The sequence below is a fragment of the Salmo trutta genome, chromosome 27 (genome assembly GCF_901001165.1).
Source record: "Salmo trutta chromosome 27, fSalTru1.1, whole genome shotgun sequence".
NCBI classification, from domain to species: Eukaryota; Metazoa; Chordata; class Actinopteri; order Salmoniformes; family Salmonidae; genus Salmo; species Salmo trutta.
Genome location: NC_042983.1, coordinates 35,950,237 through 35,968,725, shown reverse-complemented (window position 1 = coordinate 35,968,725; position 18,489 = coordinate 35,950,237). Strand labels below are relative to the sequence as shown.

The window sequence follows — 18,489 nt, the reverse complement described above, 5'->3', positions numbered from 1 at the left end:
TATGTTTCAGATTGTCAAATAAATGAATCAGGGAGTACCATTCCTCTACCCCACATCACCCACCAAACCATACGTCACACCACTCTGCATTCTTTCTTATATAGTGATATTCCTTTCAAAATAACCAGAGAATTTCACTTTGTATTCATGTGCAGTATAACACGTCAGACGGAATTGGGTGTAAATATTTTTTCCCCCGCTCCACGATTATTCAAAATAATATAATGTTTATGTAATTCATTTCCATGTGGTATTTTCCTTATAGGATACAATGTAACCTTCTCCATGCAAACTGAAATGAAAGGATGAATCAAAACGTCTCATATCCCTTTAGTCTAAAACCTTGAATGAAGAATCAGCTCATTTTCCTTTCCTCCCATTCCTGTCTGTCTCATTTTGGAGAAAAACTTCAAAATCCTTTGAGGAAACAGCCAGAGTAAGCAACAGGTTAACCAGTAGCACGCAGTGCGAGTCAGAGAATATATTTAGACTTCAAAATGACTTTCCAGGCATCACTGACATGCATTTGCAACTATTTTTAGGCCTACATCCTGAAAATCGAAAAGGTTTCACCATTTTGGTCATACTGACCGCCTTTCCAGATACTTGATACACCCACTTCCTGTTTACTTCACAAAGCACATCCTGTCTCTCCTGTTCAGGAGGATGTAGCCCTCAGCCCCAGACAGCTTACCTTTCCCATTGTGTTGTACTCCATGCCAATTTCTCGATAGAAGAAGTAGATGAAGTCACCGTAGTTAACTGCCTGTACGAAATATGGCTCTGAAAAACAAAAGCAGACATATCATCACAAAACAGATCAACACCCATTTTACATCCTATACCTGAAGTATCAATCACAGCATACAGTGAGGCCCAGCCCAAGCACAGCACTTGGAGTAGCTCAATCCATCATCTCTATTAAGGGGCTATTTACATGTGGGATCTATTCATTCAGCTTTGACAACCTGGTCATGTTGGCATTCCTAGAGGAGGCCTATTTACTTAGTACATAACTGCTATGGGACTGGTTATGAGAGTGACAGCATCAACTCTGATTTGTTTTCCAACCCGTCACTCATTGTGGTGTGTCTCTGTCTTTCAACCATCAGGCCTTTGTATCCGATGACTCTCCTCACCTTTGAGACATTTGGAGTCGTGTTTGACAGTGCGCAAAGTTGGGCTGTCTCCAAGGCTACGATAAATGACTGCATCGATCGCTAGGAAATCTGTTACTGTTGCGGAGTAGAGCTTTCCATCTGGAGAGAGAAGAGAGAGGGATAAGGGATAAGAAGTCGGCCACTGTACCAGTCATGGGCAGAACAAACACAAACACGACAAGAGGAATGGCTACGCACAAAAACGATCCTCATTTAACACACACACACACACACACACACACACACACACACGCTCCTCAATGCAAACAGTATCTGCAATGAGAATGACCTCAGCCCCTCAGCTTCAATTGGATGGCTGCATTGGAAACTTTAACTACATAATTGAAAGGATAGCAAAGAACCCTCTTGATTACTCAGAGATTCCCATTCCAATTCCGCTGCTACAAATTAACTGGTCATCTAAAGGCATTTACTCTGCGTTGGCTTTACACAGAGAAACTCACATCCCATAAATCAGTTCACACTGAATATCAGTAAGAGTGAATCACTATTACGGCTCCTCGGCTGGAGGAGCTGTAACTCACGAACGGAAAGCTGACTCATTCGGGGTTTCGTCTTTTCTATTGATTTTTAATCCCCAGATTCGGGAGAATATTCCAGTTTTTTTGGGGGGGTGTAAAACCACAATAGCTTCATGTGTTTCCAAGCTGCCCACAAACTTACATCTGCCAAGCAGCAGATTCCTCCCAGAAACACAGAACAAATTGGCCCAGAGTTCAACAATTTGTTCAACAGCATGTAACAGACTGCCCCTTATTACTGACCTACTGCTAGTGTATTACTATTAAAATAGGCCACAGAGTATTAAATGCACCCTAGTGTTTCTAATGCAACGTTACGCTCAAAAAGAGAAAGACTTTCCTATCCAGCTAATGTTTAATGACTAAAGGAAAAGGCTCATCTTTGAAGTGATATGCCTTGTATAATGACATGATTACTGAGAGATACAGTGGAATTTAAAATGATCTTGACATATCATTCATACAACTAGTTTAATGTCCTTGGTTGAATATGATAAGATTAACTGTCATTTCCCAGAGGGAGATATTGTCTTAGACACACAGTACTGCTGTACATAAAATAGACACTGTACATTAAACACTTAACGTAATGCATACCTTTCACTCATGTTGATGTGGTAATGCAAGATTCTTTAGGTTACTTCTTTAGACTAAAAAGGTAACCTATATTTTCCCAGACCACATCCACATTCCAGTAACACATTAGTTAAGGTCTCTCACCAGCGAACAGGGCGACGTTGGAGTGCTTAGCATCATATGGGCACCGCGCCATCCCACTGATGTCCTCCCCTACAGCATCCATGGTGTCCATCTACAGTGGAGAGAGAAAAAGGGTCAGAGGAAAATCCACCCAAAAGCTAGCAGTCACCCCATCCCAACCCCACCCCATCCCACCCCACCCCACCCCATCCCCATCCCCATCCCACCCCATCCCCATCCCATCCCACCTCATCCCCATCCCACCCCATCCCATCCCACCCCATCCCACAACCCATTGAAATCCCAACCCAACCCATTGAAATCACAAACCAACCCATTGAAATCCCAACCCAAACCATTGAAATCCCAACCAAACCCATTGAAATCCCAACCCAAACCAATTGAAATCCCAACCCAAACCATTGAAATCCCAACCCAACCCTATCCTCATTGGAAATAAAGCATTTTCCATGGCATCATATTTAACACAACAGTGGAGTGGTAGTGGCTGAGGATCATATCCGGGTGAAAGGTCAGTTACCTCCCCCATGGGTGCCGTGTCATCCCCAGTGGGCACGACTACAGTCTTTCATACAGAGTACGGGCTGAGGTCAAGATCACTGGGATGAGGTCAAGGTCACTGGTCTGAGGTCAAGGTCACTGCGCTGAGGTCAAGATCACTGTGCTGAGGTCAAGGTCACTGCGCTGAGGTCAAGATCACTGCGCTGAGGTCAAGGACACTGCGCTGAGGTCAAGGACACTGCGCTGAGGTCAAGGACACTGGGCTGAGGTCAAGGACACTGGGCTGAGGTCAAGGACACTGGGCTGAGGTCAAGGTCACTAACAGAGTTACATAGAGGCGTTTTCTCTCACAAAGACTGCAGTTTTCTAAGAAAGGTGACGCGCTTACACCACACTTTTTGGTCTCTAAAGAGGCCATTTTATTTTCTATTCCTGTCTCTGTGGAAACACCTATCATCTGCCCACTAAAACGGTCACACACTCTGAGTGCTGAGAGCGCTGCCGGAGAAATAGTTGAAGCTGATGTGGCAGTGAAAATTACTTTTGACCTTACATTACGACAACCAGCACCAGCATTGGATTTTTCTCTCAGCTATCAAGATATGAATAATTGTATAAACAGAGGCCCTTTTAAAAGATACACATTTTCAAGACAGGGAAAGTTGTTCTATTACTGATATGATGTCACTAGTCTGAGGGCAGTAATTTCAACTGTTTCACTGTGGGGGGTTGAGGCACTATGCTATCACTGTGGTTGTTGAGGCACTATGTTATCACTGTGGTTGTTGAGGCACTATGCTATCACTGTGGGGGTTGAGGCACTATGCTATCACTGTGGGGGGTTGAGGCACTATGCTATCACTGTGGGGGTTGAGGCACTATGCTATCACTGTGGTTGTTGAGGCACTATGCTATCACTGTGGTTGTTGAGGCACTATGCTATCACTGTGGGGGTTGAGGCACTATGCTATCACTGTGGGGGTTGAGGCACTATGCTATCACTGTGGTTGTTGAGGCACTATGCTATCACTGTGGGGGGTTGCGGCACTATGCTATCACTGTGGTTGTTGAGGCACTATGCTATCACTGTGGGGGTTGAGGCACTATGCTATCACTGTGGGGGTTGAGGCACTATGCTATCACTGTGGGGGTTGAGGCACTATGCTATCACTGTGGGGGTTGAGGCACTATGCTATCACTGTGGGGGTTGAGGCACTATGCTATCACTGTGGTTGTTGAGGCACTATGCTATCACTGTGGGGGTTGAGGCACTATGCTATCACTGTGGGGGGTTGCGGCACTATGCTATCACTGTGGTTGTTGAGGCACTATGCTATCACTGTGGGGGTTGAGGCACTATGCTATCACTGTGGGGGGTTGCGGCACTATGCTATCACTGTGGTTGTTGAGGCACTATGCTATCACTGTGGGGGGTTGAGGCACTATGCTATCACTGTGGGGGTTGAAGCACTATGCTATCACTGTGGGGGTTGAAGCACTATCACTGAGGGGGGGGGGGTGGAGGGAGGGGGGAGGGAGGGAGGCCCCACTCTTGCCTGTTTAATTTCACCATGGCAATGACCTCTGTCTACTGTGTGCTTGGCTCTCTGTCAGTGATCTATTCCTGCCATTTGAACAGAAGGAAGAGACTCCCAGGCAATCGTGAGATATTTTTATGGTCAATCCACTATCAAGCAGCAAAGAGGAAAGGGATACACAGTTATGTTGTCGCTCCTGAAAAAACAATTGTATTTTTCCATAAACAATTAAACACATGGGAAGCTAGACCTATCCTTGAGGATGTAAATGAATTAATTAACTCAAGGATTAAGGCCCTGTGTGCAAATTAATAATACAAATAGAAAATAAACATATCTCTAGCATGGCCCTCAAATGCATTTTAATTGGTTGCTTCCACACTGGAAAGGGGCCTTGTCATTGCATGTCTATGTTGTTATCGTACAGGGTTTATCACTGCTATGGTAAATCAGAGTGTGCACATATTCAGTGCACTGACTCTCCCACTGAGACAGCCATGCTCCATCTCTCAGCTACCTGTCACGCTCAGGCTGGGGCAGGGGTTGGGGCTGAGGCAGGGGGTGAGACTGAGTCAGGGGGTGAGGCAGGGGGTGAGATTGAGGCAGGGGCTGAGGCAGGGGCTGAGGCAAGGGGTGAGGCTGAGGTGAAGCTGATGCAGAGGCAGGAGCTGAGGCGGGGGTGAGGCTGAGGCAGGGGCTGATGCAGGGGCTGGGGCAGGGGTGAGGCAGGGGGTCAGGCTGAGTGAGGCAGGGGATGAGGCAGGAGCTGAGTCAGGGACTGGGGCAGGGGCTGGGGTGAGGCAGGGGTCAGGCTGAGGCAGGGGATGAGGCAGGAGCTGAGGCAGGGACTGGGGCTGGGGCTATACAGGAGGTGGGGGGGCTATACACCACGGCTGATCAATATCAACTGGGCCTCTCAGCAGCACTCCCCTGCTCCGCCCGGCAACAGGTGATGTAATGGACACAAGTCGTACATCAGGCAGCTGGGGAGGGAGGCTTTATTACACAAAGCGAGCTGTGCTTCGGCTCTGGGGAGCGGCCCACGGCTGCCAAGGTGTCTGTCTGAACGGTCCGGGTACACAAGTGTCGGCGCCGACAGAGGAGCTGGCTTGCAGATGGACCCTCGGGAGGGGAGAGGAGAGAAGCGAGGGAGGGTGGGGGGGGGGGGGGGTGTAGCTGCTGTTGACAGTAACATTTGTATATCTTCCCCCCTCCTCATGGCTCTGATTAATGTGGGATGAGTTTGGCCCAAAAACAGAAGCTCTTTTCAGGCCTGTCAGGCCGGCGAGATGGAAAGGCAAACTGTGGCCAAGGTGGATGCATGCGCACACATACTCCCTCCCCCTCGACCAGAACCAGGCTGACTGGATGCACCCAGCGGGCACCTCAAAAGCCTGAAATCGGTTGTTTGGGAGAGCCTGCCAATGGCCAACAGCCTGTTAATTTCACCTCTTCGCCATAACGTTTACACATTTTACAGCACCTCTCGTTACGTGTTACGGTATGTCAGTGAGGATGTCAGCTTTCCGCAGACACTATAACACTAATAACAATGAGAAGCACCTGAAATGGGAGCAGAGAAACTGTAAAACTAACCATGCCTACAAAATGTGGGCATAAATTCTGTTTTCTTTAAAGAATACTTGAGTGAGAACACAAGCCCTTTTCTGTGCTTCGCTGAACCAAAAAGTCAATGAAGCAAAGAGTCTTGTTCGGCAGTAAACATACCTCGCGATAAACAACAACCCCCTGATGTCTCACAACAGCACCTTCAAATCAAGTTCGCTGTGGCGTCAATTCATTTCCTAACATGTCAACAAAGCCAGCCTTCTAGAGTTTTCTTTCCTAAGGATGACAGTAGATATCTTAATAAGATGGTGTTCATGTTTAAAGACGCTTAATAACTCTGCCAAAGCCAGGATATCTTGAATCTATTCCAAAAATGCCTTGGCAACCGAGGCGGCCGTCTGCCTTGATCCTATTTCAACAGAACTGCTGTGCCTACACTCTCTGTCAGTGTAGATTTCCCTGATTTAAAATGAAATGTGTCAAACTACACCTGGAAAAAAGGACACATCTGACCATGGGCTTTTGAAAGTAATCCATCAATGTCCATCTCTCCACACCTCTTCTTCCTTATGTCGTCCCCATATGGTTGAAATACAGCACTGTGTTTGCAGCAAATTCTTAGCAGGTGAAGTCAGAGCATGGATAGAGAGCAATGTGAGCTGTACCTTGTACGTTCGACAGGAGGGGTTGAAAGCATTTGTTCCACACACAAACAAGGAGTCATCGTTTTGCTGCAGGAGGACCTTGATGAAATTGTGACATTCATCCTTAGGAAGAGAAGAGGGGGGGAAATGTATATTGTGAATGATTCATTGTTGTGCTGGAACTAGAGCAAAACCACATGGACAGCCACGTACAAAGGAATGAATGATGGCGACTGACTAGTCCATGTTCCTGGAATGCTACTACAGTGTTTTCTTTGAACAGAATGTCGAATGCACAGAAAACAAATTATACAATAAAGACAACTGGTGGATTTTTTCCCATCCCATTATAAAATAAAATAAAATACATAGAAATATTAATTTCACGTATTCATTCAGAAGAATGTGAGACAGCAAGGCATTCAAAGATGACAATATTTCAAGTCATATGAATATACACATACACTTTACTGGTGAGGTCCCCGTGGTCAGGAAAACCTCCTAGCTTCAGTTTATTATTATGTGTGGTATGACCTGCGGTACGGTGAGGAGGAGGAAAGAATAGTCTCTCTACCTTGTGCTTCCCCTTCATTCGGCAGGTGTCCACGTCTGCCTGTCTGGACTTCCATGTCAGTTTCTGTGGAGAGGAAATTGATGGGGAATCAATGGAGATCTGTTTAGTTACCCTGGCGATCATTCCTCAAGAGAGAGAGAGAGAGCCTGGAGCACCAGTTAGCTCGCTTGATTGGCTCAACTCTGCCTCTGTCCTATAGGTCAGCCTCTATACTACACTACAGCATGTTTGGCGCCTGGCCAGTGATTAAAGACTAAACAGGGTCTCAGTGATCAATCTCTCTGTCTCAGTCTCTTTGATCCAGCTTGCTCTGATTACACTAGGTGGAACAAACAGATACTGCGGAGGAGGTGGAGGCGGGGGTTGGGGGTTGTTACATATGTACATAAATCTCCGGTTTCTCCCTTGGCCCCATCCCTCTGAGCAGAGATGACGCATGCGGTTTGATGCCTGATGGGATAATGTGCTTAGTGGGGTCATGGCGCTGCAGTGTCTCACGCTAGACGGCCGCTGGAGCGGGGCTGGACAGGATGACCTGCCAGGTGATTATGCCAGCGTACGGGACAGCCACCCGCAGTACGGTGCAGAACAACACATCCTCAAAAAGAACACTCACCTTGCTGAAAAAGATCTCCTCAGAGTTGGCGGTGTCTGTATCCACCGTGTATATGTGATCCCTGAAACAGACGAGATAGACAGGCTCTCATCAACAACCATTCAACCACCCCTTCACCCCCAGCCCCACCCCTTCACCCCCCAGCGAATCTGAAACCGCAGGCGTCTTTGTCTAAACTTTGTTCAAACTGGAAGAATATAACAATATACAAAGGGGCTATTTGCTCTGTCAGACAGAAACAGTCAACAATGGTTGAGAGTGCTGCTTCTGCCGCCCAGACAAAAACCTTTTTGTTCCTGGGAAAGGGAGTGCAAAGTTACTCTGCTGTTCAGGTCAATTAAGCATAGTGTTCAGCCACAGGAAATCTATACTAACACTCATTAAAGCACAGACAAGACCTATGTGGGAAAAGAGGCTTTCCTTCTCACATATGGAACCCATAAACTCAAGGGTTAACTGCCTTTCAGCTAGACTGTGTTTGACTGACCGTGGCTCTGAGAGACTGACACGCTCGTTTGAGAAGGGAAAGGTGACCGTGCTCAACACTGTAACCACTTTTGGCATTCATTTGTTAGAGATGACTGTGTGAATGTGGTTTTAATCACAGTGTGAAACAACAGCCGCTGTCTGGATTTAATTATAACTACCAACCTGCACAGTAGCTTCATCTCTCATTAACGAAACTGAATAAAGTCTGAAGGAACAGCATTTCAGAAATGAATCCACTTATATAGGTTTCCTGGGGCTCCGCACATCTCCTAGAGGAGGAAACCTAAGTTATGTTATCAGTGCTGCAGCCTAAATTGAATAATTCATCTAGCGAGCGTAACATTTGGAGAAGCTCCACCCTCTCTCGGTGCTAATCTCCTTTTCTCCGAGAACATTCACAATGTCAAACCAGTTGAACTTTCCTAGAACATTACCAAAATTGAAATTAAATGTAACCATGTTTGAACTTTTAGGAAACATTCTGTTAAAGTAATGGAATACAGATAAAACAATGTTTTTTGTCAAGTTCCTTAAATGTGCCGAGAACATTCCAAAGCACCATTCCCAGAATGTCGTGGGGAGGTTGTACGCAAAACTAACCATAGGACAACCACGCTGTCACCAAGCTCGAAGAAACATGGTTCTCAGAACATTATGTGCTCGCTGGGAAGCGATTCCAGCAGAGTGCCAGCAGAGCCAGAAGAGCTCCAGCTGAGATAAGACAGAGCCAAGCCATGCGTCATGCAGACATCCTGGCAGGACAATGCTGGAGCTGTCTCTGTGTCAACACCAGCAGTCAAACACTGTCTGCACCTGGGCTCATGTCAGAGCAAGTCCCCATTAGTTTCCTGCTGGCCTACCTCCATTTCCCCACTAAAAGAGAGCCACACTAGTCCCATCAGATGTGGGAGAGCTCTTAAATATACAGCAGGCCGACTCTCATCTTCACTGCACTCTATCTGGCACTGCAACTTCTAAAAAACATATTGAAACTCCCCACAGAGAGAACTCTCACACTGCCATGAACAAACATGGAGTCCAAGGTGAGAGCAAACACACTCCCCACTGGGCACACCATGTCATTTTAACGTGGATAATTGGGTAATATTTGGTTGAGATGTTGATCAATGCGATTACATCCTATATTCACACACTCCAAAAGACAGCCAAAAGTTAGTTACATTTCCAATGGGTTATCAGTATGCTTTCAACCATCTAAAAGCACAACCAAATTCCAATGGAAAAACAATGTCTGAATTTTGGTTTAGTTGTCACCCAAATGTCTATCACTGCGCTTTCAACCATTTAAAACAGCAAAGTTCAAATGGGAATACAATGTCAGATATTTTATTTATTTAAACAACAGATTAATGTGATATCACTGTGCTTCGTCTAATAGCAGAACCAAATGACCTGGATAAGATTATATTGAATGTGAATGGTACTGATAAAGTTTGATTTGATTTAGTCTTATTCTTTAACTTACATTTTTGGTTGAGATGGAGAAGTGAATCCAACATATTATGTTTTTATTGGTAGACAAACTGGAATTAAAGCCAGACCAACTCAGTGGCACAGATGGAACTATCCAAGCAGAAGATACATCTCCTTCAAATGTTGATATTTGGTTGCGTTGACAACCAACCCTAATTCAATATCACTAAATATCATTACGTTTGAAATCAACTAGAGCTTGAAACCCTAGGCCTATTGTATTGCCTATTTATAGTTGACATCTGGATTGAATTCAAACAATTTCTGGCGATGACTTTGCAAATGCTATATAGGCCTAAATAGCATTATTGATGATTGATAAAGTATGGTCACATTTCCTTTGCTCTGTTAAACCTACCCTTGGAATGTTTTCGATAGCAACAGTGAATCTATTTTTTAAGTGTAAATCTCTCACCAATCATTCTCACAAGATAGCACACTGGTAATAGTCAATTACAAATATCATAGCTAAGCAGGGCTGGGCTTGGTTAAAACAAAGGGGTAGCTGTAGATAGATCAATTCTCCAGTAGGAGGTGCTGCCCAGCCTAATGTTTTTATTTTCTGATAGTAGATATATTGTTGAAAATCTGACGTTGTTTTAAAGGTACAAATTCAACATGTTTTATACAAGGTTTGTCTATGTTGAAATTTGGTTACCATGATGGCATAATCCTGTGGTTGAAATTTCACCTCAAAACAACAGTTTACATTGATGACTTTTTAAAAAATGTAATGTATTTTACATGTAGATTGCACATCACAATACGTTGTCCAATTACTTTGAAACAACGTTGATTCAACCAGTTTGTGCCCAGTGGTTCAGTACTGTGGGCCTGACCCACTGGGCTACAGACGTCAATTCAACCTCTATCCACGTTGAAAACAACGGGTTAAGAATATGAGTGGGATGGAAGGTATGGCTCTAAACATGGGCGTTGAAAGTGTGCTTTGGTGGGTCAAGGGGAAAGAGGAAGACTATGGGCTCTATTCAATCTGTATGGCGAAAGTTCAGCGTTGCAACGTGATTGAAATTTAAAGGCAATGTTCCCGTGCTAGCGGAGACTACATTCACGGTAAACGCTGCATATGTCGGTTCAATCAGAAAATACCTTTACATTTCCATCACACAATCTGTAACGCTTCAGCAATACACGCTGAATAGAGCCCTTGGACATCCAACCATGAGAACAGTGGGCCTTTGTGCTGGGGAATGTCGTTTTCATAACACCCCATTTCTTCTGGGGGAACTGCGGGCCAGTGGGGGACATCTGGTGGCCCTTTGTCAAACAATCTCGCGCTCGGATGGCAGAAAGGAGGCCATGATTAGTATGCATCCCACACCTATCGTCTCAGAAATGGGACACCACCATCCCCATATTCCACCCTCTTCATAACTAGATCATCTGTGGTAGGGGGGCATTGTATATTGTTTCACTCACATCCCCACACAAGTGAATGGGAGGGTAGATAGGCAAAATGGCCACCATTACACTGAGGAGTGGATCAAAGAGGAGCCTCGCTGACTGTTCTCTGACTGTCCTTTTGGCCGAGTCTCATTGACTTTTTTGTACAGGCGAAACACTGCAGTGGACAAAAATGACCGCCTGGTTTTGAGAGGCAGAGGAAGTGTAATCCACGTCATTAGATGTCTTTAACAGGATTTAATGGCGACTAGAATAATTTAGACCAACGTGACCTCCAGTGGCGCGGCCCAAAGAGACACAGGGTTTTCAGGAAGACCGGGGAGGCGTGTTCATGTGCACGTGGGCTACTCTCCTAATGGCAGACTTTCCCATTCCCACCCTTATTGAGGGGTGTAAGCAGTGGGTGGGTGCCGTTGTCATGGTTAGCCGGAGTTGAGGACAGGGAATGGCGACAATGCCCTGCATGCGGAGTGACCTGGGGGTATCCACTACCCACTACCCGATGGCTGCTACCTATTGGCAGGCTGGCAGTGGTCGGCTGATTATCCCAGCGGGTAGACACCAGGACAGAGCTTAAGTACGGGCTAAGCCTCAGTGTCTGCTCTACATCTGATCACAGAGTCGGCCCTGGACAGGCCGATCAAACACACACCCACACACAGCAGCACTGCAAGAACACACTCAACATACAGCAGGGAGTAGGCCTCTGACATCCCCTGCCAGGCTGAGTATGGGCAGGGCACAGAAGGGGCCTGACTGCCCTATGAGCACAAGATGTTGCAAATACGTTGAAAATAAGTTGAAAAGACGTTTGGATTAAAAATACATATTTTCAATGTCTTGTGCTCACTGGGTGTTGACATTGATTCCCATTAGAATTCATGACACTATTGTTGTATTCCGACATTAACTCAGAAATATGGTACAGCAGACAAACCTACAGAATATTACAGCCATCTCATAATCTCATTGTTCATAACCATAGACCATATATTACTTAATAGAAAACGATTTGATTTTCTTATCCCACATGAAAAAATACCATAGCATATATATATTCCGCAAAAACACTACAGTTAACTGTAGTATACTGTAGTATTTACAGTTAATTATAGTATAAATACCATAGTAAAAGAAAACGGTAGTAAATACAATAGTAATTCATGTAGTGTTTTTGTGGATTGTTGTATATTGTAGTATTTACGCAGACATTACTGTAGTATTTAGTATGGTCTTTCTCCTTCTATGATCTGTAGGTAGGTAGGACTGGAGTCTGAACAGACAGTTCAGAGCTTCTGATCTTTATTATCACCTGAAGGGCACACAATATATGGTCTATACTTGGCATGTAGGTTTCTCACTTATGGGTGGCACAAATTGGGATATGGGGGAGGGGAATGGGCTGAGTATATGCAAATTCAATACTGCAGTATATACTATAGTTTAAAAAGTTTCATGTTTTTGTGGACTGTAGTGTTTTTGCAGACATTACTGTAGTATTTATTACAGTGTTTTTTTGTGTAGATAATAATGTAGTACTATAGTATTATACAGTATACTACACCATTCTATACTAAGTACTAAGTTAGCGGGATACTACAGTGTGTAGTATAGAATTCTACAGTATACTACAGTTTACTACAGAATTCTATAGTAAGTACTGTAGTATCCCATAGTAAGTACTGTAGTATTCTATAGCAGTGGTGGAAAAAGTACCCAATTGTCATACTTGAGTAAAAGTAAAGATACCTCAACAGAAAATGACTCAAGTTAAAGTAACCCAGTAAAATACTACTTGAGTAAAAGTCTAAAAGTATTTGGTTTTAAATATACTTAAATATCAAAAGTAAATGTAATTACAAAAATATACTTAAGTATCAAAAGTAAAAGCATAAATCATTTCAAAATTGCCTATATTAGGCAAAATTAAGCACTTTTGTTTTTTAAATTTACGGATAGCCAGGGGCACACTCCAACACTCCGACATAATTTACAAATGAAGCATTTGCATTTAGTGAGTCTGCCACGGATATTCTCTTGGTAAATGCATGCATTGGACCATTTTCCTTTCCTGCTAAGTATTCAAAATGTAATGAGTACTTTTCGGTGTCAGGGAAAATGTATGGAGTAAAAAGTACATTATACAGATACTTAAGTAGTACTTTTAAGTGTTTTTACACCACTGTTCTATAGTAAACCTGTAGTATTTTTTCATGTGGGATTAGATTAAGAATTGCTCAACAGCTAGTCAAAGAAAATCACTGACTCTTAGGAGATGAAAGTGTAATATCCTGGCATATGAATAATGTCCTTAATAAAAAAAAGAGCAGAGAACAATGTACAGAATATTAAAACAATCCACAACAGACATGAACTGAATGCATAATTAAAATTAAATATTAAATCTTTGTGGAAGAATTAATATGTTAGAAGCCGCAAATAACAGAAGAGAATTACTTAATCAAGGTAACTGTTTTACTCCCACAAGTAACGGCATTTACGGCATCTGCTGAAGCGCCACCATTGCCAAAGATTACGTTTAAAAAAATGTATTAAGCCACTTATTTACAATTTTGTCAGTGAATATGTGTCACGTCCTGACCATAGAAAGCTGTTATTTTCTTTGGTAGAGTAGGTCAGGGCGTGACGTTTTTTTTCTAGTTTAGATTTTCTATGTTATGTTCTAGTTTTGTATTTCTATGTTGGGTTTTTGTTTGGGGTGATCTCCAATTAGAGGCAGCTGGTCATCATTGTCTCTAATTGGAGATCATACTTAAGTAGGTGTTTTTCCCATCTGGGTTTGTGGGAGATTTTGAGTAAGTTATGTTGTTACGCTTCGTCACGGTTTGTTGTTTTTTGGTCATTCAGTTTATTTGTATGTATTGCATAGTTTCACAGTTTATTAAAGAAAATGTGGAACGATACACACGCTGCGCTTTGGTCCACTCCTTCATCCTACGACAACCGTGACAATATGTTTCTTTGTCCTGCTGCTAAAAGATTGTGTGGTGTTATTGCCAGTGTAAGACAGGAGCCAAAAGGATTTATACCATTCACAAAATGGCATTTGATTTTGGAAACAATTTCTACTGACCATCTGCAGGCAGCACACTTGGAGATGATTGGTCATCAGGCATGGAATCATGACCCTACCTACGACTGGCCCCAAAACACTGGGCCCTCAACACTGGGCCCTCAACACTGGGCCCTCAACACTGGGCCCTCAACACTGGGCCCTCAACACTGGGCCCTCAACACTGGGCCCTCAACACTGGGCCCTCAACACTGGCCCCACAACACTGGCACCACAACACTGGCACCACAACACTGGCACCACAACACTGGCACCACAACACTGACAACACATTTCATTGGGTTTTGACTTTAAGATGCTCTGTGGAGGTCTGATTGGACAATATTCAGCCCAATATTTAATTATATTGTGTGTATTGAGCTGTTGGCCCATGGACTGTTTTTACTCATATTATTATCTATCCTGATGCCTAGTCACTTTACCCTGCCTTCATGTACATATCTACATCAAATACCTTATTATTATCTATCCTGATGCCTAGTCACTTTACCCTGCCTTCATGTACATATCTACATCAAATACCTTATTATTATCTATCCTGATGCCTAGTCACTTTACCCTGCCTTCATGTACATATCTACCTCAAATACCGTATTATTATCTATCCTGATGCCTAGTCACTTTACCCTGCCTTCATGTACATATCTACCTCAAATACCTTATTATTATCTATCCTGATGCCTAGTCACTTTACCCTGCCTTCATGTACATATCTACCTCAAATACCGTATTATTATCTATCCTGATGCCTAGTCACTTTACCCTGCCTTCATGTACATATCTACCTCAAATACCTTATTATTATCTATCCTGATGCCTAGTCACTTTACCCTGCCTTCATGTACATATCTACCTCTAATACCTTATTATTATCTATCCTGATGCCTAGTCACTTTACCCTGTCTGCATGTACATATCTACCTCAAATACCTGGTACCTCTGCACATTGACCTGTTTATAGCTCCATTCTTGTGTATTTTATTTTATTCCTCTTGTGTTACTATTTTATTATTATTAAACTGCATCGTTGGGAAGGGCTCGAAAGCAAGCCTTTCACGGTAAATTCTACACCAGTATTCGGTGCACGTGACAAATAAAATGTGATTTGATTTGATTATGATTTGATTTTACTTAGTCTAAATGACCATCCAACTATTTGCGTTATACTGTTAGTCATCTAGTTGTATGTATCTATTTGTATTCAGAAATCTCGGTGTCCGCTTGGCTTTGGTGGCAGCATTCCATCGATTCAAACATTTCTATCCAGTTAAAATCATTCTACTCTTCACAAAGACAGCAATTCCAACAATTCCTGCGTCACATTCCCTCCTCACCATCTGTCCGTCGGCATTCGCGTCTGCTTTAAATATGCTGGAGTGAAACACACCGTGTTGTCTTTACACCACACCCCACTAATAAATCCCTCCCTTTCCCATTTCCCCCAGGCCCGACCAGGAGCAGGTAGCAGTCAGACCAAAGGCTGGGACTGCAAAGCTCCCAACACCTTCTTAATGACCACAGATGTGTTAAACAGGCCTGCTACTTAGGAACCAGGCTTCAATGGCCACTTATTTATTAGCACTCTCAAAAAACAAAGTGACTCATTGTTGCTTTCAACAGCATCCAATCAACCTACTATGTAATTAGGCCAATACAGAAGCCGACACAGATACAGAGCCATTTGATCTGAATTCCCCATGCTGTGGCTTTGTTAAATTTGTAACCTCTATTTTTTCAAGCAAGCTAGGTAAGTTAAAAAAACGATGATACAAAATGAAATTAAATCAATATGCTTCCCCATGGAGAAAACTATTGATGCAGACTCCCCCGTTTCCGTTAGACAGCCTCAGTTCCAGTCCAGAACCAAGCATCTAGTTTATACAGTGTCTGCCCCGAGATATTAGTCTGCCCAAGTCATCGGTTGTGTCCGAATACCCATTCTAGAGTTCTACATACTTAAACCCCATACTCATTACGGCATTTGATCTAGTAGAATTCACTCCTTTTCCAACTCATGTGTTTGACAACGGCTGATAATCAGATAAATTGATGCGTTGTACCAAAATGAACGAATGGTGGGTGTCAACAATACGCATTCGATGACGCATTCAGAGTACTGTTTTCAAAATTTCACATACTATAAAACTACATTTTTTCGCATATTATTTAACACTAGTATGGATATTCAGACACATCCAATGTCTTCTTTTAAGTCTCTTAATATGTTTTTTTAAATTAGTTATAATTTATTGATTGTATTTGATTTATACATGTATTCAGTGGATTTGAATCTAGATAAAGGGAAGCCAGTTCAGAAAGGAAACCCGAGTACCTGCATCAGCTGACGCATCAGCTGAGATTGCACCAATTAGATGCTAGCAACAATCACGCCTACATTATTTGGCGGTCCATTTAAACTGACCGGTTCTGCTCACACATCCTGCTGCCGCTTGGTGCTATCGCTAGTCTGCGTTTCTTCTATTGCTCCCACCACCACCCCACCTCCACCTGTTAGGTTCTGCGTTTCTGATGGGGGATTGGTACAGCATACCGCGCTCACTGCTTGTAGGTCATTTTATACATCGATGTTGACGCTTTGCTTGGGCAGTGAGCTACCCTGAAGGAGAAGAGCCTATATCGCCAAGACTTACATGATTCATTATTTAATAAATGGTTAAACATATTTCTTTTCTGAATTGATTTTAATTGAACTGAACTGATTGATTACCTGGTTTGGTTTAATCTTTCACCATTGGTAGTTTTACTGTCTGCTTCTCTAGTGTCTATTGTAAATGTTGATATTGTCCTGTTTTTATTCTTTGTGAGGGTGTTTGTGTATATGAACTTTGAACTGAAACGCGAGATATACAAAAAAAGTTAGAAGTATCTGACATGACTCTGTGGGGTATCACCTGACATGACTCTGTGGGGTATCACCTGACATGACTCTGTGGGGTATCACCTGACATGACTCTGTGGGGTATCACCTGACATGACTCTGTGGGGTATCACCTGACAAGACTCTGTGGGGTATCACCTGACATGACTCTGTGGGGTATCATCTGACATGACTCTATGGGGTATCATCTGACATGACTCTATGGGGTATCATCTGACATGACTCTGTGGGGTATCATCTGACATGACTCTGTGGGGTATCATCTGACATGACTCTATGGGGTATCATCTGACATGACTCTATGGGGTATCATCTGACATGACTCTGTGGGGTATCATCTGACATGACTCTGTGGGGTATCATCTGACATGACTCAATGGGGTATCTGACATGACTCAATGGGGTATCTGACATGACTCTATGGGGTATCACCTGACATGACTCTATTGGGTATCACCTGACATGACTCTATTGGGTATCATCTGACATGACTCTATTAGGTATCATCTGACATGACTCTATGGGGTATCATCTGACATGACTCTGTGGGGTATCATCTGACATGACTCTGTGGGGTATCATCTGACATGACTCAATGGGGTATCTGACATGACTCAATGGGGTATCTGACATGACTCTATGGGGTATCACCTGACATGACTCTATGGGGTATCATCTGACATGACTCTGTGGGGTATCATCTGACATGACTCAATGGGGTATCTGACATGACTCAATGGGGTATCTGACATGACTCTATGGGGTATCATCTGACATGACTCTATGGGGTATCATCTGACATGACTCTGTGGGGTATCATCTGACATGACTCTATGGGGTATCATCTGACATGACTCTGTGGGGTATCATCTGACATGACTCTGTGGGGTATCATCTGACATGACTCAATGGGGTATCTGACATGACTCTATGGGGTATCACCTGACATGACTCTATGGGGTATCACCTGACATGACTCTGTGGGGTATCATCTGACATGACTCAATGGGGTATCTGACATGACTCAATGGGGTATCTGACATGACTCTATGGGGTATCATCTGACATGACTCTATGGGGTATCATCTGACATGACTCTGTGGGGTATCATCTGACATGACTCTATGGGGTATCATCTGACATGACTCTGTGGGGTATCATCTGACATGACTCAATGGGGTATCTGACATGACTCTATGGGGTATCACCTGACATGACTCTATG

The 18,489-nt window shown here is 43.5% G+C and overlaps 1 protein-coding gene across 3 annotated transcripts in view; it reads right to left on the bottom strand.

The window, feature by feature from the left end:
- The window catches only part of LOC115164955 (semaphorin-6A), a 91,025-nt gene that overhangs the window by 29,632 nt on the left and 42,904 nt on the right, over positions 1-18,489 (bottom strand). For all 3 annotated transcript variants that reach the window (XM_029717913.1, XM_029717914.1, XM_029717915.1), the window contains exons 4-9: positions 7,865-7,925; positions 7,249-7,311; positions 6,696-6,797; positions 2,423-2,513; positions 1,140-1,259; positions 695-783 (exon numbers count right to left, since the gene is read on the bottom strand). In XM_029717913.1, the coding sequence (XP_029573773.1) occupies positions 695-783; positions 1,140-1,259; positions 2,423-2,513; positions 6,696-6,797; positions 7,249-7,311; positions 7,865-7,925 (526 nt within the window). The remainder of the gene's footprint in view (positions 1-694; positions 784-1,139; positions 1,260-2,422; positions 2,514-6,695; positions 6,798-7,248; positions 7,312-7,864; positions 7,926-18,489) is intronic.